At 43.3% G+C, this 24149-nt stretch overlaps 1 protein-coding gene across 1 annotated transcript in view; it reads right to left on the bottom strand.

The window, feature by feature from the left end:
* The window catches only part of MSH3 (mutS homolog 3), a 204560-nt gene that overhangs the window by 31195 nt on the left and 149216 nt on the right, over positions 1–24149 (bottom strand). The window contains exon 19 of the mRNA XM_034774101.1: positions 22975–23132. Within this exon, the coding sequence (XP_034629992.1) occupies positions 22975–23132 (158 nt within the window). The remainder of the gene's footprint in view (positions 1–22974; positions 23133–24149) is intronic.

Below are 24149 nucleotides of genomic sequence, written 5' to 3'. Positions count from 1 at the left end.
CCGCTCAGACAATTTTTCCTAAAATACTTATGTAATTAACTTTACGAAAAACAAATAAATATACATTTTACATATCCAAATCATTGTAATTGATTGATGTGGGGTTTTTTTCCCCGCTCAATAATAAAAATAATGTAGAGTTAGATTTTGGTGCCCCCGGCCCTCCTTGCCTCCCTGGGGCCCCACTGCTTCTCCCCCCATTGCCTGGGCTCCCTTCCACGGCCCCATGCTCAGCCCACTTCTTGCCTCTGGACCACAGCGCCCGGTAAGGCCGGCTCTGCAGAAGCCCAGAGTTCTGTGGCTGGAACCAGGGTGGGCTGAAGCCCAGAGCCCCCAGCTGGAGCCCTGCTCCCCTGCGGGAGGGGCTGAAACCCAGAGCCCTGAAGTAGGACTCCGGAGGAGGGGCTGAAGCCCATCTCAGGAGTCCTGCGGCTGAAGCTAGGTAGGAGGGGACTAAAGCCTGCTGCCAGATCCTCTCGCTGAACCAGGGGAGGGGGGCTGAAGCCCGCCTCTGAGGGCTGCAGGGAGAAGCCACTGCTTTGCCCCCTCCCCCATCCCTGTGAAAGAGGCTGTTGTGGCCACAGGAGAACCCCCTGGTGGCCGCATTTGAGAAACACTGGTCTAGATCACTGATAAAAATATTTAAAAGGTTGAGAATCCACATCATATTCCAGACTTGGAAAGAATATTCAGAGCAAGCCAAAAGTGATCTGCAAGAGCAGAGGCACAGTCAGCATGGAAAATACTGGTCTTCTCTGACTCAAATAAGTGATTTAAAGCTTTGCCACATGAAAGCTAATGACTTTCAATGAGCAAGAGATGCTGTCAATGTAGTATCCATTTATTTACATAAAATAATGTTAATAATTTAGGTGGACTTACCTTTAATAAAGTTTACAACTTTTACAGCCTCATCAAGTATTTGAGTTCCTATGGCATACTTTGCAGCCAAAGTTGCCCAGTAAACTCAATAACATGCCAAGTGACTTGAGGTGCAATAGACTGGATTCTAGTTACAGTGCTGCTATATTTTCCTGTTATAACTCATCAGTGCAAATATCAAAAATCCCAACTCAGCTGCAAAAACAGATTGTTGGAAAGCTTCAAAGAATTTTCCCCCCTGTAGCATGTCCTGTCTGCAGATAGCAAAACAGGAAGTCCTCAGGAAGTGGATCCTTCCCATTTACACTGGATAATTGTTGAAATCTAGCAAAAGATGGCATATCTATAGTCTCATATATTTATATTGAGAAGTACTGGTTTCACCTAAACTCTTTGAAAATTGTTTGTTAAAATATATGCAGTCATCTCCGAAGTTATCAGCTGATAGCATCATTACAGAGGGGAATTTGCCTGACTGGAAGCAGCAGATCCGAACATAACATTAACATCACCCAAGCCACAGGATGCAATCAATGTTTCCCCAATTATAGGAGGCTTGGCAGCTTTTAGTATTTTTAGTGACATCAAGTACTCATTCTCCATATTCACCTTTCACGGTCCCTCTGCTGCTTCTCAAAGTCCCTATGCCCTGTCCCAGCTCCCTGAATCATAGAGGAGCAGTCATTCTGCTTGTGGGCGTGGCTTCAATCTCACTGAAAACAGTGGGAGGTGGCAGGCTACTTTATGAAGGGTAGCCCCACCTCCACATGAAGATAAATTGTAGGGAAGTGGTGGCAATATTGCTGTCTTCAGCCCTGGAATTGAGGAGAGTGTTAACCCAGAACTTGACCAAGCTAATCACAGCCATACTGTGTGCAGTCAGCCACTATTAATTAATACAATAGAACACCACATAGTTAAGGGTTAATTTGGACAAGTAGGGTTTTTGGAGGCAAGGTCAAATAACAGCTGCAAGTTTGCTGTTTCTGCTAATCAGAATGGGAGGAGGGGAGAAAAAAGTCAACAAATTATGAGACTGAAAGAAAATAAGTGGATGGAGATCTTGAGTTTGGGCACCTTTGATATAGAAGCTTATTAAGGCTAAGATTGTTAGGAATGTTTTGTTAATAAGTAGTTTATTGAAGTTAGGTGAAGTGATGACCCAGCAGGGGTCACTATGAGCAGTGTGGTTTGTAAAAATTAGTTATAAAAAGACCAGATAACAGCGAGTACTTTGGAGCAGTTCTTTGACGCTATCCTGAGAGACTTTTTCTTGACACCATATCCCCAGCGGAGAAGTGACCGGCCATCACTGACCTGCTGCTAATTACTCAATATCATCTCAGATTTTAGGTAATTATTTGGTATGTTCTAAACCTATTGCTTATATCTGTATGTGATTAAATCTAATAAACAATAGTTTTCGATAAGAGCGTGCTTGTATCAATCTTTCATCAGCTGGAAGTGTTGTGTTCCCATTGATCTATTTTTTTTTTTAATTGAGAGATTCCAGAAGACTGGAAAAGGATAAATATAGTGCCAATCTATAAAAAGGGAAATAAGGACAACCCAGAGAATTACAGACCAGTCAGCTTAACTTCTGTACCCAGAAAGATAATGGAGCAAATAATTAAGCAATCAATTTGCAGATATCTAGAAGATAATAAGGTGATAAGTCAGCATGGATTTGTCAAGAACAAATCACATCAAACCAACCTGATAGCTTTCTTTGACAGGGTAACAAGTCTTGTGGATAGGATGACAGTGGTAGACACAGTATATCTTGACTTAAGTAAAACTTTTGATACTATCTCGCATGACCTTCTTATAAACAAACTAGGGAAATGCAACCTAGATGGAGCTACTATAAGGTGGGTGCAAAACTGGTTGAAAAACCGTTCCCAGAGAGTAGTTATCAGTGGTTCACAGTCATGCTGGAAGGACATAACGAGTGGGGTCCCCGCAGGGATCAGTTCTGGGTCTGTTTCTGTTCAATATCTTCATCAATGATTTAGATAATGGCATAGAGAATACATGTATAACGTTTGCGGACATTACTGTGACGTTATTGACATGAACTGTGACTGTATAGATCATTTTGCTGGTTATGATTATGCTGGCTGTATGTGTGTATCATTTTTGTATTTGAAGTTATGAATACTGGCTATGTACTTGTATCTCAATATGTTTGATTCTAAGTAGCATCAGTAAAGCATTTGGTTAGCTTCTTCAGAAAGGACTATTCTGAGTAAGTGCCCCATCAAGAAACACTTAACTGACAATGGATTTTGGGAAACGCCAATCCACACCTTATCCTTCCTGGGAATGTTCAATCTAATATGTAAACAATGGTGTTAGCCTGCAAAAAGCTGAATCATTCATGGACATGTGACTTGCCCAGGTGGCTACAAACTCCATCTTGTTGCTGTGATTTTGCACAGAAGAACAAAGGGGTTTCCGCCCACAGGAGGGAGAATATAAAAGGCCCGGGAAGCACTCCATTTTGTCTTCAGCTGGCTCAAGAGATGGCCTCTCCACCCCAAAAAGATGCCTGAAAGAAACTGGGACAAAGGACCGTAACTATGGGGGTGTGAGTGATTGCTGGACCCAGGTCATAAACCACAACGTTGGTCTGAAAAGGATTGGGCCCAGACTAGGAAGGAGTCTAGTTTGTGAAAGAAGCTTATTGGAACATCTCTGTGGTGAGATTTATCTGTATTCAGTTTCCTACTGTATTAGTCTTAGACTTGCTTGTTTTGTTTTATTTTGCTTGGTAACTTACTTTGTTCTGTCTGTTATTACTTGGAAACACTTAAATCCTACTTTTTATATTTAATAAATCACTTTTGCTTATTAATTAACCCAGAGTAAGTAAGTAATACTGGGGGAGCAAACAGCTGTGCATATCTCTCCATCAGTGTTATAGAGGGCGGACAATTTATGAGTTTACCCTGTATAAGCTTTATACAGAGTAAAAGGATTTATTTGGGGTTTGGATCCCATTGGGAGTGGGTGCTACAGACAGGAGCACTTGCTAACCATTTTCAGTTAAATCTGCAGCTTTGGGGGCATGGGTCAGACTCTAGGTCTGTGTTGCGGCAGATTAGTGTATCTAGCTCAACAAGGCAGGGTTCTGAAGGCCCAAACTGGCAGAGAAAACGGGCTCAGAGGTAGTCTCAGCACATCAGGTGACTGTCCCAAGGGAGTCTCTGTGACCAAACCCATCACAAATACCAAGCTGGGAGGGTGCAAGTGATTTGGAGGATAGGATTAAAATTCAAAATGATCTGGACAAACTATCTGAAGTAAATAGGATGAAATTCAGTAAGGACAAATGCAAAGTACTCCATTTAGGATGGACCAATTAGTTGTACACATATAAAATGGGAAATGACTGCCTAGGAAGGAGTACTGCGGAAAGGAATCTGGGGGTCATAGTGGACCACAAGCTAAATATGAGTCAAGCTAAATAACAGTGTAACTCTGTTGCAAAAAAAGCGAACATCATTCTGGGATGCATTAGAGTGTTGTAAGCAAGACACAAGAAGTAATTCTTCCCTTCTACTCTGCACTGGTTAGGCCTCAACTGGAGTATTGTGTCCAGTTCTGGGTGCCTCATTTCAGGAAGGATGTGGACAAATTGGAGAGAGTGCAGAGAAGAGCAACAAAAATGATTAAAGGTCTAGAAAACATGACCTATGAGGGAAGATTGAAAAAACTGGGTTTGTTTAGTCTGGCAAAGAGAAGACTGAGGGGGGACATAACAGTTTTCAAGTATGTAAAAGGTTGTTACAAGGAGGAGGAAGAAAAAATGTTTTTCTTAATGTCTGAGGATAGGACAAGAAGCAATGAGCTTAAATTGCAGCAAGGGAGGTTTAGGTTGGACATTAGGAAAAAATTCCTAACTGGCAGGGTGGTTAAGAACTGGAATAAATTGCCTGGGGAGGTTGTGGAATCTCCATCATTGGGGATTTTTAAGAGCAGGTTAGACAAACACCTGTCAGGAATTGTCTAGATAATACTTAGTTCTACCATGAGTGCAGGGGACTGGACTAGATGACCTCCAAAGGTCCCTTCCTGTCCTATGAGTCTATGATTTTATTTCGACACTGCCTGGATTACCACTGCTTTGGGTTTTAAGACCCTGGGTAACAGCCCCACTGACAGGAATGGGAGATGGTGGCCATTTCGAATATTCATTCATAAGCTGACAGCTTTTCATCGTGAGACAGGTAAAAAAGCTGCACACTCCTAAATTGCTAGAGTTACTATAAAGTTGAATGTCCCCTATGCTTCTGACTGCCAGGCGCTGCGACTGGATGACAGGGGAATGGATCACTTGGTAATTGCTCTGTTCTGTTCATTCCCTCTGGGGCATCTGGCACAGGCCACTGTCACAAGACAGGATACTGGGCTAGATGGACCACTGGTCTGAGCCAATATGACCACTTATGTTCTTATGAGAGCTGGCAATACTGCGAACTCCAACTCACATGACAGTAATGTGCCAAGTATCACCTCTTCCCTTATATGCATAAAATGTGGATTACAGTCCACAACTTTACAAATAATTTTGTCACGAAACAGTAACCTGAATGTTATAACCAGTTATCCAGCAGCAATGTCTCTCTGGATTCGCTTCAGTTCAATACAGACCCACTAGTCCTTTCCTGAGAATGCTGTATACTAATAGCTGGTCAACAATTTGCCTTCTCCCTTTGGAGAGGAATAGTCACTCCACACAGTGCAAGTAATGAAACTTGTTCCCAACAGAAAGATCACTAATGTCTACACCTCTTGTCCCAATTTAGTTTCCTGAGCTGAGGATCTAGCATTAACTCCAGTACAAGACAAAACAAGAACAAACAGTGAATCCCAAATGGGAAAAAACTCTATCCTCTCTGTACAATGTCAATAATAGGCTAAATTTTCCAGACTAATGTTCATGATGGTGCTTACAGGAAAGCGAACCCCTTGACCCTCATCCAAATGACCTGCTCAGTTAGCAAAGAGGAAATTCCTGCCCAGCTACAAAGCTAGCAATCAGTATTTACTTAAATATTTCTATATTTAAAAACATATTTTGGTGGGGGAGGGGTGTGAAATTGGACTGAGTATGAATGACTTGGACTAAGCTCTATGCACCACACAAGTACTACTACCTACAGATCATAAAAAGGGGAATATGTGATGAACAGAGCCTTGCCTAGGCTCTCTGCAGCCAGATGAATTTCATTTGATTCATTTCATTCACAGCACGCTATCTGTGAATCTTACAAAAACCAGAAAGGAATTATAAAATTGTATAAAAGGTGTATAAAATCCGGGTAACTCACCAGAACTATGTATTGCCCTGTGATGCCTAAAGAGGATCAAGTTGGCTTTGCTAAAATAGCCCGTCAAGCCTGAACTCTAATAGATAACCCAAACTGCATTTCTCTGCCCTCATAAGAACCAATGACCGCTGTTTATATGGACAAGTTGTGTCTCAGCAGGAAGAAAGATAACATACTATGGAACAGGGAGAGAGGATGTACCTATGCCTCACTGATGCCCATTTTTATTCGTCCACCTCTAAAGCATTGAGCTAGTCAATCTTTGATAGGTGGCCTTCAAATCCACCAATGGTAACTTGGTTCAAAGTGTATTCAATGCAACCCCATTATGTTTATGTATTTGGGAGCTGCCTTTCCTATGTTGCAATCCAGTTTGGGTGGTACCATATGTCCCCACTGGAATGCAAAAACCTACTTATCAGTGATCAGATATACTTATTCTCAGTATGTCTAATCGCAGAAATAAATCCAATGGATAGGTAGGTGGCTTAGAGGGGAAAGACATTTTTATCCCTTTACCAGTCCCCAGAGTCCTCCATTCCCCTTGGATTAATCCTTACGTTGATAATCTGTGTTTCCAAGAAACAAATTTTTAATTTAAAATTTCCACTCCAGGGCCTTCAGTAATTGGAACTATTAATTGGATTGTTTACTTGAGCATACTCTTACCTTTAAACTATTAAACTCATTACTCTCAAATTTTGTGACTTGAATCTTGATCAGGTTGATAATAACTACAAGACTATCTGACAGCTATTCAATGGTCTATGTGAGAAATGGATTGGAGATCTCACTACAGGTCCTAGCAGACAAAGTCTACATCAAAATAATCATCATTCTTGACCACAGATACTGAACTAAGCTCTCACATCTATAGGATTATCTTCTTTGACAGCGTTGTGGCACATATGCTAAAGCAGTGTTGGGATCCTTACACAGCTGCTGCTTTTATTGTACCTTTCTCTGCAGGTAAATAGGATACCTTAGTTTCCACTGCTGTGAGTAGGGTATCTTTCATAAGCATGCACACAAGTTACTCTTAAAAATATCTTGCAGTTTCAGCATTTGAATGACCAGTGCACGAAAGCATACATTAATCTTACAAAGACTAATATGAATCAAGGGTTGTTCTGAACCAAAAATTAATCAATTTGCTACAAGAAAGATTATAGGCTGGGATTTTCAAACAAACCTCAGAGATTTAACCACTCACCTCCCATTGAAGTCAATGGAAGTTGGGCACCCCTCTGAAAATCTTACCGTCAATACAACAGGTTTAGTTTTAAACTATGATTACTTGAAAGTATTCCCCTTTGCATTGCACAAGTGGAAAATAAAAAAGAAAAGCAATCATTAAAATATCCTCACATTTTCATTTATTCACCCCTCCAATAATAAAGCTGTGTTAACCAATTCAGTAGAAATTAAAGTTACTGAAACTACATTTTAAATGTATGTGTATACTTTGGCTCATGCACAAGTTGTGTGGGCATGCAAGTGAAGACTGTTTTACACATGCACTTTAATAAATGTAAGAGATAAAAGCCATGTGTTCTACAAATAGTTTTAATATATAGGATATGGTATATTTTTGGTGTCTCACTTCATGCAACCACCGATGCATAACCAGTGAGGCTAGTGCACTAAAATATGGAGTACTCTTTGTATTCTGCACTTCATAAGGCAAATGCTGCATCCTCCTCTGAGAATGAGGACAATATCATAGCAGTGGAACTGGCACAGTTTTACTGCACAAAGGAAGGGGCAGGATTTTGGGAAACTACCCAGGGCATTTTCTCAGGGTGTTCCAGAACAGCCATTTAAAATAATAGATTGTGAGTGAGATAAAGCAGGGGAATTCAGGATATGCCATTCTGGCTCTCGCTGACTCTGAGGAACAGCATTGCTCCTAATGTATTATCTGGAAGAAGGATTCTTTCCCCTCCCCCTTCCAATGTGGAAATTCCCAGCACCTATGTGAAATACTTGGGCTGGATACTGAGCATGGGATATGTGTCTATATGCTTAATAATGCAGAAGAACTGCTCATATTCCACTTTACCTAAAAGCAAAATATTTGCTTTATTGTATAATCCTCCCTCTACAGATTTACGATTTTGAATATAATGTAGTATTTAAAGTCAATTTAGAGAAGCTATAACTGCTAAATATAACCAAAAGAATAACTGTAGTAGCAACCTTTCCATTTCCATGGAAACACCACTTAGAATACAAGACAGGAAATGTAGGAATATGTTAATGTAATAAACCTATATAAATGCACACACTGAAATCAATGATTTTGTGAAATCTACAAAAGGCATCATAATAAAAAGCACTGATTTTTAAAGATAGCTAGGGTAGCAGTGTTGGTCCTCTTCTTGTATATTAATCTTCAGACGTCATTCCAAAAACAATCCCTCCCCCAAATAGCTAATTTTTTTAGTAGCATCACCTATTAAAGGATAAACTAAGGCAGTCACAAAAATAAATATGAAAGTGATATATTCCTATGTCAATAGTTTTTCTCCAAAAGATTAAAAATCTACCTAATTTGCAAAATGACAAATTATATTCCCACTTGCAAGCTATTTTACTTTCTGTGGCTCAGTCTGTGATAGTGCAGACACGGGTTATGGGTAGCAGTATTCTAAGAAAAAACAGCCTATGGAGGAACAGCAAGAGATCTGAGGCTGAACTAAAACAGAAAGCCTGAGTGTCAGGTAGGGGAAAGAAGATGAACAGAAACTTCTGACCCTTTCAACCAACTAATCCTTGTGAAGACAGATCTTCTTGTGGAAGCTCAGTTCTAAGAAATCTGCTGTGATGGGCTGTGTCCACAACGCTTGCATATTCAGCCACAATAGTGTCTGGTGAAAGAATGCAGGGAACACCAGGTGGCAACTTTGCAAAGGCTGTCTGCTAATGGCTCCTCTCTCCCCACTCCAGCCCAGAAGATGGCCATGGCTGTAGTGAAACAGGCTTTTAGTCTCTTTATATAGGGAATTTCTGCAGCCTCATAAACCTCTGATACTGCATCAGGTTAATTTGATCTGAACGTACTCAGGCAGATGGAGAACAAAAACTGTGGATCTGTTTCCCCAACAGTTTCTAATCTGTGAAAGTACACTTTCAGGGCACTCCTGAAGTCCAAGATATGCAATGTCTTTGCTTTTCCTTATTTAGTTCAGGGAAACTGGTAACCTGGTTAGGTGAAAGAGAAGTAGGATTTGAACAAAAAACAGGCCAGGTACGAAGGGCCACCTTGTGGCTTTTGAAGACCAAATATGGAGGACTACAGGAAAGTACTGAGAGCTCTCTTACTCATCTCACAGAGGCGATTGCTACTTACTACTACCTTCAGGAACTGCAATTACCACGATTAGTACAATTACCACAACTGTGCAGTTATTCAGGTAAATGGCCACATGTGCACAGATGTACATAATTTGTGCATACAATTTCATAAATACAAGTTGGGTGCCAATTTGTATGCACCAACCTTTGAAATCAGGCCCTAAAGACACATATTCAGACACAAAAATTAGACAAATTCAAAATTTCAAACAAGTGTTGGGAAGCATATCAGTTTCTTTACTGAATCCAACCATTGCTAATATTTCAGAAAGTAAACACTACTGTGTAATATTATAAGTAATGAGCCCAATTTTCAAACATATCCAAGGCTGCCTACAGGACATATTTAGAATACAGTTAGGTCCGATCCATACTACAAATTGTAGTAGCATTATACAAGATCATGGGACGTCCATGTTTTTATTATTTACTATTTATATATTAGCAGGGCCATAATCAGGTTAGACAACATTGTGACAAGCACCATACCAACACACACTAAATGGACAGTTCCTGCCCTAGAAAGCTAAAAGTATAACTGAAGGGGTTTTTTTGTGGAGAGGGAGAGGGGGTTGTACAGTTTGGATGGCCTCCACCTCAGTAGAAGGGGGACAGGCTGGTTGGCAGAGTCAGAAGGGTGCTAACAATAAACATGGAGGATAAAAAGAGGGAAGATAAGATTACTCATCACAGAATCAAGATGTTGAGAACAAAATTTATCAAGGAACCAAACGACATGAAGAGAAGAAATTCTTTAATTGTCTACACACCAATGCTAGGAGCCTGGGTAACAAACAAGAGGAATTGCTCATTTATGAGCATAAATTCAATCTAGTTGGCATTACTGAAACCTGGTGGTATGATTTGCACAATTGGAATGTAAAAATCAATGGTTATAACCTATTTAGGATGGATCGAGTAGACAAAAGGGGAGGAGAAAGTAGCACTCCATGTCAAAAATGGCAATAACTGTTTCCGAGTCACTGATAACACAGAAGAAAATGGTCTTGAATGGCTACGGATCAACGTCTTAACAGATAAAGCACAAGATGGGGTATTAGTTGGTGTCTACTACAGACCATGAAATCATACTAAGAAGGTGACTCGTTCCTTATGTAGGAAAAAAATGCTGTGTGATCATGTATCAGGGGGTAGCCGTGTTAGTCTGTATCTACAAAAACAACAAGGAGTCTGGTGGCACCTTAAAGACTAACAGATTTATTTGGGCATAAGCTTTCGTGAGTAAAAACCTCACTTCTTCGGATGCATAGAGTGAAAGTATGGGGACTTCAAGTTTAGTGACATATGCTGGAGGGCTCATGCTGCCAATACTAAAACATCCTTGGACTTTCTAATTATTACAGATGACAATTTCCTAACTCAGAAAGTACTGCATCCAACACATGGAAACTCTATATTTAGAGCCCTGCAGCGATACAAAATTTGTATCCGCGTATGATCCATGATCTGAAAATATGGTCCACGGATGCAGATATCCCCAGATATAAAGTGGATATAGGGCAGGCTGATTTGCAGGGCTCTATCTATATTAAACTTTGTTTTGACAGATAAAGAGGAACCGATCACAGAACTAAAAATTAACAGTAACGAGTGATAATGACTTGATCACATTTATAATGTGCAAACAGAACAAATCCAGAAAGTAATATATATATACTTGGTGCTTTTAAAGGACCAATTTCACAAAGCTGAAAACAATTATGAGCCAAATCAGCTGGGAGAAAGAATTTAACTAGAACAATATGAATGATAATTGGGAATTGTTCGATAACATTTTACTAGATGTCCAAAAAAGCCATAATCCCACAATCAAGGAAGAAGGCTGTATTTATTAACAAAAACTGACCTCATTTAGAGGGGAAGTGAAGGCAATTATAAATAAATAAATATTTTATATATATAAAATAAATGGAAGAAAAGTTGATAGTAATGAATATAAATCAGAAGTTAGGAAATGTAGAAAATTGATAAGGGAAGCAACGGGACTCAAGGAGAAACCTATGGCCAGTAGAATTAAGGACAATAAAAAGGATTTTTAAAAGTATATTAGGAACAAAAAGAATCCTGACAATAGCACTATCCACTATTAGGTGGAAATGATAGAATTAACAGTAACAATGCAGAAAAAGCATGAATGTTCAATAAAGGACAGTTACCTGTTCTGTAACTGGCGTTCTTTGGGATGTGTTGCTCATGTCTATTCCACAGTAGGTGTGCGTGCTCGCCACGTGCACCAGTGCCGGAAGTTTTTCCCTTAACATTACCCGTAAGGGGAACGCTGCTGCGACCCCTGGAGCAGCGCCTCTATAGCACGCTACAAGGGGAGCCATGCGCTCCCCCCACCCTCAGTTCCTTCTTTCCGGACCAACTCCAACAGAGGCGAAGGAGCGGGATGTGGAATAGACATGAGCAACACATCTCGAAGAACGTCAGTTACGGAACAGGTAACTGTCCTTTTTTCTTCGAGTGTTTGCTCATGTGTATTCCACAGTAGGTGATTGCAAGCTATGTCTGATGGAGGTGGGTAGGAGTTCACAGATTCCCTGGCTGAAGCATAGCTCTACTGAAACTAGCATCATCCCTGGCATGGGAGACAACTGCATAGTGTGACGTGAACGTGTGTACTGAGGACCAGGTAGCGGCTCTAAAGATGTCCTGGGTAGGGACATGGGCCAAAAAGGCAGCCAACGAGGCCTGAGCCCTTGTCAAGTGCGCCCTCACGATAGGTGGTGAGGGAACCCCTGCTAGGTTGTAGCATGTGTGGATACAGATGTAATCCACCGGGAAAGCCTCTGGGTGGAGATCAGTTGACCCTTCATGCGCTCGGCTGAAGCAACAAAGAGTTGCGAGGACCTGAGGAACGGCTTAGTCCGATCCAGATAAAAAGCCAGCGCACTGTGAACATCGAGCGTATGTAGGCGGCGTTCCTCATTAGAGGCATGAGGTTTGGGGCAGAGGACAGGCAGGAAGATGTCTTGGCCCATGTGAAAGGCGGAAACCACCTTAGGGAGGAATGCACCTTGTCCTTATGAAAGGCCATGTTGGGGGGGGCTCGCAGGTCAGGGCCCTGAGCTCCGAGACCCGCCGGGCTGATGTGATCGATAGGAGGAAGGGTACCTTCCATGAAAGGTGAGACCATGAGCATGTGGCCAGGGGTTAGAACAGGGGCCCCATGAGGCGGGATAACATCAAGTTTAGATCCCACTGAGAAACAGGGGTTCTAGCACACGGAAAGGACCGGTCTAGCCCCTTGAGGAAACGCCTGGTCATGGCATGGGAGAAAACCGAGCAGCCCTGGACTGGCAGATGGAACGCCAAAATAGCCGCCAGGTGCACCCTGACGGAGGAAGGCACCAGGCTCGGAGTTCTAAGGTGAAGGAGGTACTCAAGGATAAGTTGGAGTGGGGCAGCCATTGGGGAAGTACCTCGCTCGCCCGCCCACCTGGAGAACCTGGACCACTTTGCTAGGTAGGCTCAGCGAGTGGATGGCTTCCTACTTTCTAGGAGGACACGTCTGACCCCTTCAGAACACCTTGTCTCCTCTGCATCTAGCCATTGAGCAGCCACGCTGTCAAATGGAGGGTGGCCAGGTTGGGGTGGAGGAGGCAGCCCTGGTCCTGGGAGAGTAGATCCGGGAAGAGCGACAATGGCCGCGGAAGGGCCACCAGCAAGCCCAGGAGGGACCCGTACCAATGTTGCCGGGACCAGGCTGGGGTGATCAGGACGAGGCGTGCCTTGTTCATTTTCACTTTCTCCAGGACCTTGCCTATGAGGGGAAATGGGGAAAAGGCATAGAGGAGTTGACTCGACCATGACAGGAGGAAGGCATCTGAGATCGCGTTCCTCCCCACTCCCCCTCTGGAACAGAATCTGTGGCAACGCCGGTTCTGTCGGGTCGCAAACAGGTCTACTTAGGGAGTGCCCCACGCTTGGAAGAGCTGGTGAGTGACCGCCGAGTGGAGCGACCACTCGTGTTGGGAGGAGAAAACCCTGCTCAAGTGATCGGCCTATGTGTTGACGACGCCTGGCAGGTGGAAAGCCTTCAGGGAGATGTCGTGGGCTATACAGAACTCCCAGAGGCTGAGGGCTTCCCGGCAAAGGGCCAAGGACCTCGTCCCACCTTGCCTGTTGATGTAGAACATCGCGGCGGTGTTGAGACAAATTGTAGCATGTAACCCTGGGAAATGGTGTTGAGGACCCAGCGGTCTGATGTTATTTGAGACCATTCCGCAGGGAACGCACACAAGCGGTTGCTGAAGGCAAACTTTATTGGTAGGAGAGTCCTCTCAGGGGCCACCCGGGAACCCTCCCGCAACCAGTCAAAAACACCTCACCCTGCTGCTTGCCCCTTGAAGGCCCAGGCTGCGGGGCAGAGCGAGACTGCCTCTAAGGTTGCCTCTTCTGGGTCTTGGACCTCTTGTAGGTGGACTCGTATCTTGGTTGGGGCGCCGGGACGGGGGCCTGCGGTTTAGGCTTTTCCTTGGGCGGGACGTAGAGCCTGAGGGTTTGTAGGGTAGTATGTGAGTCCTTCATGCCAGGGAGTTTCATGTCTGTTTGTTCCGTGAACAGGAACTTGCCATTGTGAAAGTTACTAGTGACCCCCCTTAACAGCTAGCAGCCGTTATGTCAGTCTTATCCCTGTCTGGCTGTTATTGGCTCTCAGCTAGGTGGACCCGATATTTCAGTGACAGTTTTTGGCGACTCCGCAGGGACAGAAGCTTTAGTCCCTCAAGAGGTTCAGCTTTCCAGATATTGTCTGCTTCTGGCTCTTCCGGGTCCTGGTGGGAAGAGCTGGCGGTGCTCCCTCAAGGTCCGAAGTTGTCTGCTTCTGGCCCTGTCCTAGGGGCTAGCTTGACTCGGGTGTGGTGTATCCAAGCGTCTTGCTCTTTCACTCGAATGGCAGTGTGAGAGGTAAGGAGGACTTGGAAAGGGCCCGCCCACCGGGGTTGGAGAGGCTCGTGTTTCCACTCTTTCACATAGACCCAGTCTCCAGGAGCAATCCGGTGGGCAGGACTGAGCGGGTAGGGACTGAAATTGAGTCGCATACCTGTGGAGAGATTTGAGAGTGGTTTGGAGGAAAACAACATATCTGGTTAGCTCCTCGTCATCCCAAGTGGCTAAATAAGTTACAAATCCTGGATCAGCAAATCCGGCGTATGGCCTGCCAAATAAAAGTTCAAAGGGTGAGAGACGGAGCCGGCCCCTAGGGGCAGTTCGAACTGCCAAAAGGGCCAAAGGCAGAGCCTGAAGCCATTTTAACCCGGTTTGAGCACACAGCTTAGAGAGTTTAAGTTTTAAAGTCTGGTTCATCCTTTCCACTTGTCCTGAAGATGGTGGTCTCCAAGGGGTGTGCAGAAGCCAGTCAATACCTAGGGCTTTTGCAATGTTTTGAATAACCTGGGCAGTAAAATGAGTCCCTTGATCAGAGTCAATAGACCTAGGGGGGCCAAACTTAGGAATGACATGGTTTAATAAGGTCTTTCCCACTTCCAAGGCGGTTGCTCGTCTAGTCGGGAATGCTTCAGTCCAACCAGTCAGTTGGCACACGATTACAAGGAGGTACTAAGGCAGATGGTTCTCCAGAACCGCTTGGCTCTAGATAGCTTTCCCTCCATCTTAATAGCAAATTGGGTAATGGGCCTGACAATTTTGGGGTTTGTCAGGCCCGAAGAGGGGACTGTGAAAGTTACTAGTGACCCCCCTTAACAGCTAGCAGCCGTTATGTCAGCCAGTGGCCATTGGTGGAAGCAAACACCTCAAGTACACAGTAGCCTGAACTTTTCAACTGTCTTCCCTATCAAGGCCTTAAGGTAGTTGGAGCTGGTCCCAAGCTGGTTTTCACTGACCAGACAGCAAAAGCACGGGTCTGACAACCACCAATCCAGAGTTAACATGGCAAGGGCCTTTGTCTGAATGTGTATAAAGGATCTGTAAAATGTGTGTAAGACAGAGCTTTTGTATCAAGGTGCAAAGCTCTCCTTTTTTCTGCAGAATAAAGCAACTCTTCCTTATCCTTATCTGGCTGTTATTGGCTCTCAGCTAGGTGGACCCGATATTTCGGTGACACCATCAAAGGGAAGATTCTGCATCACAGACCGTGCCTCCGCGGAGAGCCCGGACAGCAGTAGCCATGACGCCCTGCGCATGGACACCGCAGAGGCCATGGACTGAGCAGCCGTGTCGGCTGCATCCGCCACCACCTGCAGAGCAGCCTTTGCGGCAGCGGCACCCTCCTCCACCAGCGCCTTAAAATCCTTCCTTTCACGCTCCGGAAGGGAGGGCTCAAATTTCGGCAGTGACCCCCACAAGTTAAACTCATAACGACTGAGGAGGGCTTGGTGGTTGGCCATCCGGAGCTGGAAGCTGGCCGACGAATAAAGCTTCCTGCCAAACAAGTCCAGTCTTTTAGAGTCTTTATTTTTGGGTGTGGGTCCTGGTTGATCCTGTCTTTCTCTATGATTCATGGACTCCACCACTAGGGAGTTGGGGGCCGGGTGGTTATAGAGATACTCGTGCCCTTTCGTGGGCACAAAATATCTGCGCTCTGCCTTTTTCGATATTGGCGCAAGGGAGGCTGGCGTTCGCCAGAGGATGTTGGAAATGTTAGCCACCCCTTTGTGCAGCGGGAGGGCCACTCTGCCCGGTACCAAAGACGAGAGTGTGTTAAAAAGCGAGTCTGAGGGTCCCTCCATCTCCTCAGCTTAGAGTTGGAGACTCGACGCTACTCGTTTCAGTAGCTCCTGGTGAGCCCTGAAATACTCCTGCGCTGCGGAGGGGTGGGTGGGGCTGCAACCTTGTCATCCGGTGCAAGGGAGGGGGCCGGTACAGGGCTCTGCATGTCAGCCGGTGCCGCAGGATCCACCCCTTGATTGGACTCCTCGTGTGGTGATCCCTTGGAGGTCTGGATAGCGTGACGGAGGGAGCCTCCGATGCCCCTGCTATTGAATGAGGTCCTTGCTGGGCATGTACAGGCAGTTAGGGAGTCCACTGGCCCTGCCATGGGGGCCCTTGCCACTGGCTATGCTGTGGCACCAACGACACCAGCGGTCAAATTGGTCAGACTGAGTCGCAGGGGGCCACGTGTGGGTCGAGGTCGGGGTTACCAACAATCTATCGGTACCCTGGGAGCAGTACGATCGATGGTACCAAGAACGACATCTGCCACGGTACTGGGACTCCGATGACGAGGAACAGTGCCACCTCGAGCTACTACTGCTCGAGACGCTGCGACACCTGGGTCCGCGACGACGCAGAACTGGCAATCCCTGCTGGGAGTTGTGGGCATGGTGCCTCGAGGCAAGAGAGCTGGAGCGTGAATGGCGACGGCGCTCATGTCGTGAGCGGCTATGGTAGCTCCGACGAAAAGGGAAGTGTCTACTGCGCCTGTGTTTGTCCCCTCCGATACTCTCTACTCAGTCTGGTAGGTGACAAAAGCAGAGGCTGGAGACTGTGTCCTGACAGGACACTGAGCGGAAAGCGGGCCCGAGAGCGGTCCCCTGACCGACTGTCGAGAGCTCAGCAACAGCTTGCCCCTAGAGCGGGGTCCGGGTGCTGGAAGTGCCCCGGGTACCTGCAGAGTCATAATGTCTCTGGTCACCTGCAGGGCCTCTGGCGTCGAAGGCATCCGGAGGTCCGGAGAGGCCTGAGTCGATGCAACCGGGTTGCTCCACTTGACCTGAGTTGGAGCTCTAGAGCCTGGGGGAGAACTGGGGCTGCCCAACGTGCGTCTAGCCTCACCTCCTGCTTTGTCTCGACACCTCTGAGAAGACAGGGCCTTTCTCTGCTTCTTAGATAGGGAGCAATGGAAGGTGCGAGGGATAACCGTGCACCGAAGACAAGGTGCCCGGTGCCGGATCCACTCGGTGTACCGGGGTTGGGGCCAGTGCTGACTCCAAGAGAAGGGCCCAAAGTCTAATGTCTCTTTCTTTTTTAGTTCTAGGTTTAAAGGACCTGCAGATCTTACAGCGGTCGCTGATGTGGGATTCACACAAGCAGCGGAGGAAGTCAGCGTGCGGGTCACTTCTGGGCATCGCACGCCTGCAAGACTCGCACGATTTAAACCCTGGAGCCCCGGGCATGCCCCCAGCCTGAAGACTAACTAACTAAGCTGAAACTTATTGAACTAACACACACAGGTACTACTAACAATGAAACGAGTTCTGGGATGAGCTGCAGCGAAGCTGGAGCAAGTAGTTCCGATGCACCTTCACTGGCAGCAGGAAGGAACAGAGGGTTGGGGGGAGCGTGCGGCTCCCCTTATAGCACACTATAGAGGTGCCACTCCAGGTGTTGCAGCAGCGCTCCCCCTACAGGTACCGCTAAAGGAAAAACTTCCGGCACTAGTACACGTGGCGAGCACGCACACCTACTGTGGAATAGACATGAGCAAGCACTCGAAGAAGAAATACTTCTGTTCTGTATTTAGGGAAAAAATGATGCAGTCATATCATATGATGATAATACTTTTTCCATTGTTGGAGGATGTTAAACTGCAGCTACTACAGTTTGATATTTTAAAATCAGGAGGTTCAGATAACTTGCAGCCAAGTGTTTTAAAAGAGCTGACTAAGGAGCTCACTGGACTGTTAATAATGATTTTTCAATAAATCTTGGAAAACTGCGGAAATTCCAGAAGACTGGAAGAAAACTAATATTGTGCCAGTATTTAAAAAGGGTAAACAGGATGACCTGAATTATCCAGATCTGTCAGTCTGACGGCAATCCCAGGGAAGATAATGGAGCGGCTGATATGGGACTTGATTAATAAAGAATTAAAGGAGAGTAATATAAATAAAGTCAATCAACATGGATTTATGGAAAATAGATCCTATTTTTGTATGAGATTACAAGTTTGGTTGATAAAGGTAAGAGTGTTTATGTAATACGCTTAGAATTCTATAAAGTGTTTATTTGATACTGCACAACATTTTGATTAAAAAACTAGAACTATATAAAGTTAACATGCCACACATTAAATGGATTAAAAGCTGGCTAACTGATAGGTCTCAGAATGTAACTGAAAAATCATGAGTGGGTGAGTTTCTAGTAGCATCTCACAGAGATTGGTTCTTGGCCCTATGAATATAACATTTTTATCAATGATCTGGAAGAAAACAAAATCACCACTGATAAATTTGCAGGCAATAAAAAAACTGGGGGAGTGGTAAATAATGAAGAAGACAGAGCGACCTGAACAGCTTGGTAAACGGGGTTCAAACAAATAATATGCATTTTAATATGGCTAAATGTGGATATGGCATTCTTCAATTACTGTGAAATTTGCCAAAAACTGATATATGAACACCAGATGAATACATTCCAATGTGGATTTTATTTAAATCACTAGTCAGGAAGACTCAATTTAATCATGGATTTCTACATAAAAGTGCATTCTTGTTGGTTGTTATAAACTTAATACATATTCTTCACAACTCAGAGATAGATGTAGGTTTCATTTTTAGAAGGTACACACTATACATTTTTAAGTGATTTATTTTGAAAACTTTTCAGATTAGTTTTACAACTGTATCAGAAAATGAATGATTGTTTGGTTATTTCATTTACCAAAGATAATTGAAGCAGATATTTATGAAGTCATTGGGAGGTGAACTATCTCCAATTCAACAGATTAATCATTAATATTTGAAGAATGCCATATCCAACTGATTCTGCAAACTAATTTAGTTAGGAAGAATATAATTACCTGGTTGGAATTCGATCAGGACACCAAATAACATCTCTCCACTCTTACAAAAAGAGCTATGGGATTCTTAAAGACTATAACTGGTCAGGATATCAGATGAATGTCTTATGTGAAAGACAGCACATCCAATACCACAGTATTCCCTAATACCGTACAATAATGGAGCATTGGTTCAGCATTGACTCAAGAGGGACGAGAGTCAGCTAGTGAGTCACTAGTTCTGTTTCCTACAGCATCTAAGTCTTTCTTGGAGGTCTTCCATCAAAGGACTGACACAGTCCAATCCTGCTTAGCTCGAAAGATCTGATGGGAACAAGCACATGGCATGGTTGACATGACTGCAGGCAAAAATTATAAAGATCTATGCAAAAACATACATCATGCTAAAGAAAATATTTAGCATCAGAGCAATGAATAATACAAGCAGTTGAAACTCAAGACACATTGAATGTGAGGAGTTCAGACTGTGAAACAAAGGACACACAATACACTGACTCTAATGACCACATAACCAAATGCCACTAATAGAGACACTTATGAGATATAAATTTCTCAATATCTCCAAAGATGTAACCTTTCACAATGGCAGCTGAATACAGGTGAAGGAATGGGAGTAAAAAAGCATCCGAGTAACTGGTGGAAAGTGGGGAAAAAAAGAGAACTTTTCTGAACCAGTCTTTGAGTCATTTCAAATGACATCCAGTAACCACCCCAAACACACCGAGAAACCTGCTCTCTACAGCTAGGCACTCACATACCACAGAAAATGCTCCCAGTATAAAGTCCGGTATATACACCTTAACATGCTCAAAACCGCCTTCACTAAACAAGGACACTCCACCAGAAAGAAGTAGGTTGCATCATGGAACAGGCCACTCAAATACCCTGAGAAAACCTGCTTCAATAGAGAAATAAAACCCCTTCTGACCGCACACATAGTTGTCATCCACCACCCCATTCTGGAACCCATACAAACAATTACAACCATACTCGAAAACTTTCCTGGACCCCCTCTTCTGGCCTTCAAGCAACCCTCCAACCTCTCCAAGCTAATCATCAGAAGCATGCGCCCCACACCAACTCAAAGGGGCACCAGACCCTGCCAGAACAACACATGCAAAACCTGCAGACATAGCTCCACTGCTACAATGATCAACATCCCCACAACATACCTTTCAAGATCAATGAGCTCTACACATGCTTAGCACAACATGTGGTGTACCTCATGCAGTGCACTAAATGCCCCAATAACAACTATGTGGGTGAAACCAGACAATCACTACATTCTCAAATGAACTCACACAGGAAAATGATAAAAGACAAAAACACCATATCACCTGCAGGTGAACATTTTCCACATTTTCACTCTGTATCAGTCCTCATCCTCAAAGGAAACCTGCACAACACTTTCAAAAGACGAGCTTAAAGTCATAACTTTGTTAGACACTAAAAAGAATGGACTGAACAGAGAGACTGGATTTATGGCTTATTACAACAACCTATAACCCACCAACAATCCCCCTTGCTGTCTTCTCACCTCCTCCCCGGCTTCCTTTTCCCCTTACGATTGGAGTGGTATCAACAGGCCACTTCACCTTGAATGTTCCCTTGAAATATGTGTTAACTACTTATGCTAAACAATATGTTCCACCTTGTATTTAGCTGTAACACTCTGAATACATTTTCCAGACCTGAAGAAGAGCTCTATATAAGCTTGAAAGTTTGTCTCCCTCACCAACAGAAGTTGGTCCAGTAAAAGATATTACAGTAGAACCTCAGAGTTACAAACTCCAGAATTAAGAATTGACCGGTCAACCACACACCTCATTTGAAATTGGAAGTATGCAATCAGGCAACAGCAGAGACCAAAAAAAAAAAAAAAAAAAAAGGCAAATACAGTACAGTACTGTGTTAAATGTAAACTTCTAAAAAAAATAAAAGGTCAAGTTTTAAAAATATTGACAAGGTAAGAAAACTGTTTCTGTGCTTGTTTCATTTAAATTAAGATGGTTAAAAGCAGCATTTTTCTTCTGCATAGTAATGTTTCAAAGCTATATTAAATCAATGTTCAGTTGTAAACTTTGAAAGAATCACCATAACGTTTTGTTCAGAGTTACGTACAACCTCCATTTCTCACGTGTTCATAACTCTGAGGTTCTACAATATTTCACCCACCATGTCTCTCTAATAAAAAGGTTGGTACGTTCAGCTACCTTTATGCAGGAAGTCAAAAATTATCTTTAAAACTTTCTCCTAAATGGAATGTTGTTACCAATGCAATAAATAACAGACCTTACAAATTTCCATTTCCCATCAGCAAAGGCTTATTCGGTTGATTAATAACACATTTTGACCTTAGGTTTCTAAGTATGAGAAAACAGGTAGGAAAAAGACAGCTAATAGCTATTTTGATGTTTCAACTCCAATTAACATCTAATAAGGTAACAAATTGTTTTCTAAATTCATTAGATTGCTTGGCATGAAAGTGTATCATGTGATATGTTGTTCCTTCCAACTATGAAAACAATGAGATATAAAAATGCAACATTTTTATACAATAAAAATATTACTGAGAGATTACACAAACTCCTTTTTTTCCCTAACTCTAAAAGGTACTCAAATGCCACAGTAATGGGCATTGTAGGGCCTGGTCTACACTGGGGGGATGGGAGGAGGAATCGATCTAAAATACGCAACTTCAGCTACGAGAATAGTGTAGCTGAAGTCGACGTATCTTAGATCGACCTAGAATCACTTACTTCGCATCCTCATGGCGCTGGATCGATGGCCGCCGCTCCCCCGTCAACTTTGCTTCCGCCTCTCGCCAAGCTGGAGTTCAGCAGTCAACGGGAGAGCGATCGGGGATCGATTTATTGATTCCCGATAGATCGATCGCTACCCGCTGATCCGGCAGGTAGTGTAAACGTACCCTAGGAGAGGTTATATAGAAGAGATCTCTCCCAGAGGAATATGTTATTTTTGAAATTTAAATTCTTTGGCTTCAGCAATCTGACCTTTTTACAGTGTGAGAGAGAGAACCAAAAAGAGAGGCAGAAATGGGGTGGTGGGGGGAAAAGGGGAAAAATCACAGCAGGATGTTTTCTAGAATCTATTACAGCTACAAAATATAAAAATTTGGGGTTTGTTAATATTCTTACAACTTTATTCAGCACTGTTTTTTAAACAAATCTGACATTTTGTGCAAGTTGAACTGGAATGACTATTTTTTTAAAATGAGGTAAGGTACAGTAAAATGAGGTAAGGCTCAAGAATAACACAAAATATGTGGGACAAAATTTTCAAACTTAACTGTCTACAGTTAGACACCACTGTACTTGGCATGATTTTCAGATATGCTGAGCATTTCCCGCTACCATTCACTTCAGTGCAAGTAGCAACTGCCTACCATCTTTAAAAATTAAGCCAGAAAGATTCTGTTTAAAGATTCAGACTTTAGGCATTCAGGTTTAGACATTTTGGCCGGATGTTTTATTGAGGGGTAAGAAACCAGAAAGTGGATAATTCATTTAAAAATAACATAATTTTGAAAAATATAATTGCATATGTACCCCTAAGTTAAATAATGAAACTGTACTCAGCAGTGCAAAAACTGTACTACAGTAATTCCATTCCACCCTCTACTCCCAGAACATAAAAGAAGTTTTGATAGATTACCTGGTAAAAATACCATCCACAACTCCAACTGTGGACTCCTCTGCAGGAACATAGGAACCAATCTGTGCCATGATCGTGATCAGTGCAACTTGTTTTATGTAGGAGCTCTTTCCACCCATGTTGGGTCCAGTAATTATCATTACCCTTTCTTTGTCCCCCTGGAAAATGCAAAACAGCTGTTCAATATACACTATTGAGATGGAGTGCTTATTTAACTGACAGTATGTTTTACAATGATGTATGTACAAAGGGTATGTTCTCAATATTTAATATGCCTTCTACATACCCTGTTTCCCCGAAAATAAGACAGTGTCTTATATTAATTTTTGCTCCCAAAGATGCGCTAGGTCTTATTTTCAGGGGATGTCTTATTTTTCAGAAATGAAAAATGCCTTATTATCGGTGGATGCCTTATTATCGGGGAGGTCTTATTATCGGGGGGATGCCTTATATTACAACGAGAGGCAAAACTGTAAGTAGGCCTTATTTTCGGAGGATGTCTTATTTTCGGGGAAACAGGGTAATAAAGTTCTTTTCCAGAGGGGAAGAAGCAGCAGCTTAAAAAGAAAATTATTTACTTCTAATAATAATTCTTTGAAGAAACTATTTAATAGGATATCCACTTTTGTTGCTCCGTGTACAGTGTGACACTAGTGGGAATTCCCCTAATTTTATAAGAATGTTGACTCTGTGCTTGAAAAGGTTCTAGTATGATTCGAAATTTGTCCTTCCATCCCACACTACATTACTACAGTAATAATGGTGCAAAACACTACGTTTTACAAACCACTACTGCAGCATTAGAACGGCCATACTGGGTAAGACCAATGGTCTATCTAGCTCAGTATCCTATCTTTCGACAGTGGCCAGTGCCAGATGTGTCAGAGGAAATGGAAAGAACAATACAATTATCAAGTGGTCCAGCCCCTGCTTCTGGCCATCATAGGCTTAGGGACATCCAGTGCAGGGGTTACATCCCTGACCATCTTGGCTAGCAACCACTGATGGACCTATCCTCCACGAACTTATCCAATTCTTTTTTGAACCCAGTTACACTTTTGGCCTTCACAACATCCCTTGGCAATGAATTCCTCAGGATGACTGTGCGTTGTGTGAAGTAATACTTCCTTTTGTTTGTTTTAAACCTGCTGCCTATTAATTTCATTGGGTGACCC

This window comes from Trachemys scripta, chromosome 6 (assembly GCF_013100865.1).
Source record: "Trachemys scripta elegans isolate TJP31775 chromosome 6, CAS_Tse_1.0, whole genome shotgun sequence".
Classification (NCBI taxonomy): Eukaryota; Metazoa; Chordata; order Testudines; family Emydidae; genus Trachemys; species Trachemys scripta.
This window is presented reverse-complemented; position numbering and strand designations above follow the sequence as displayed.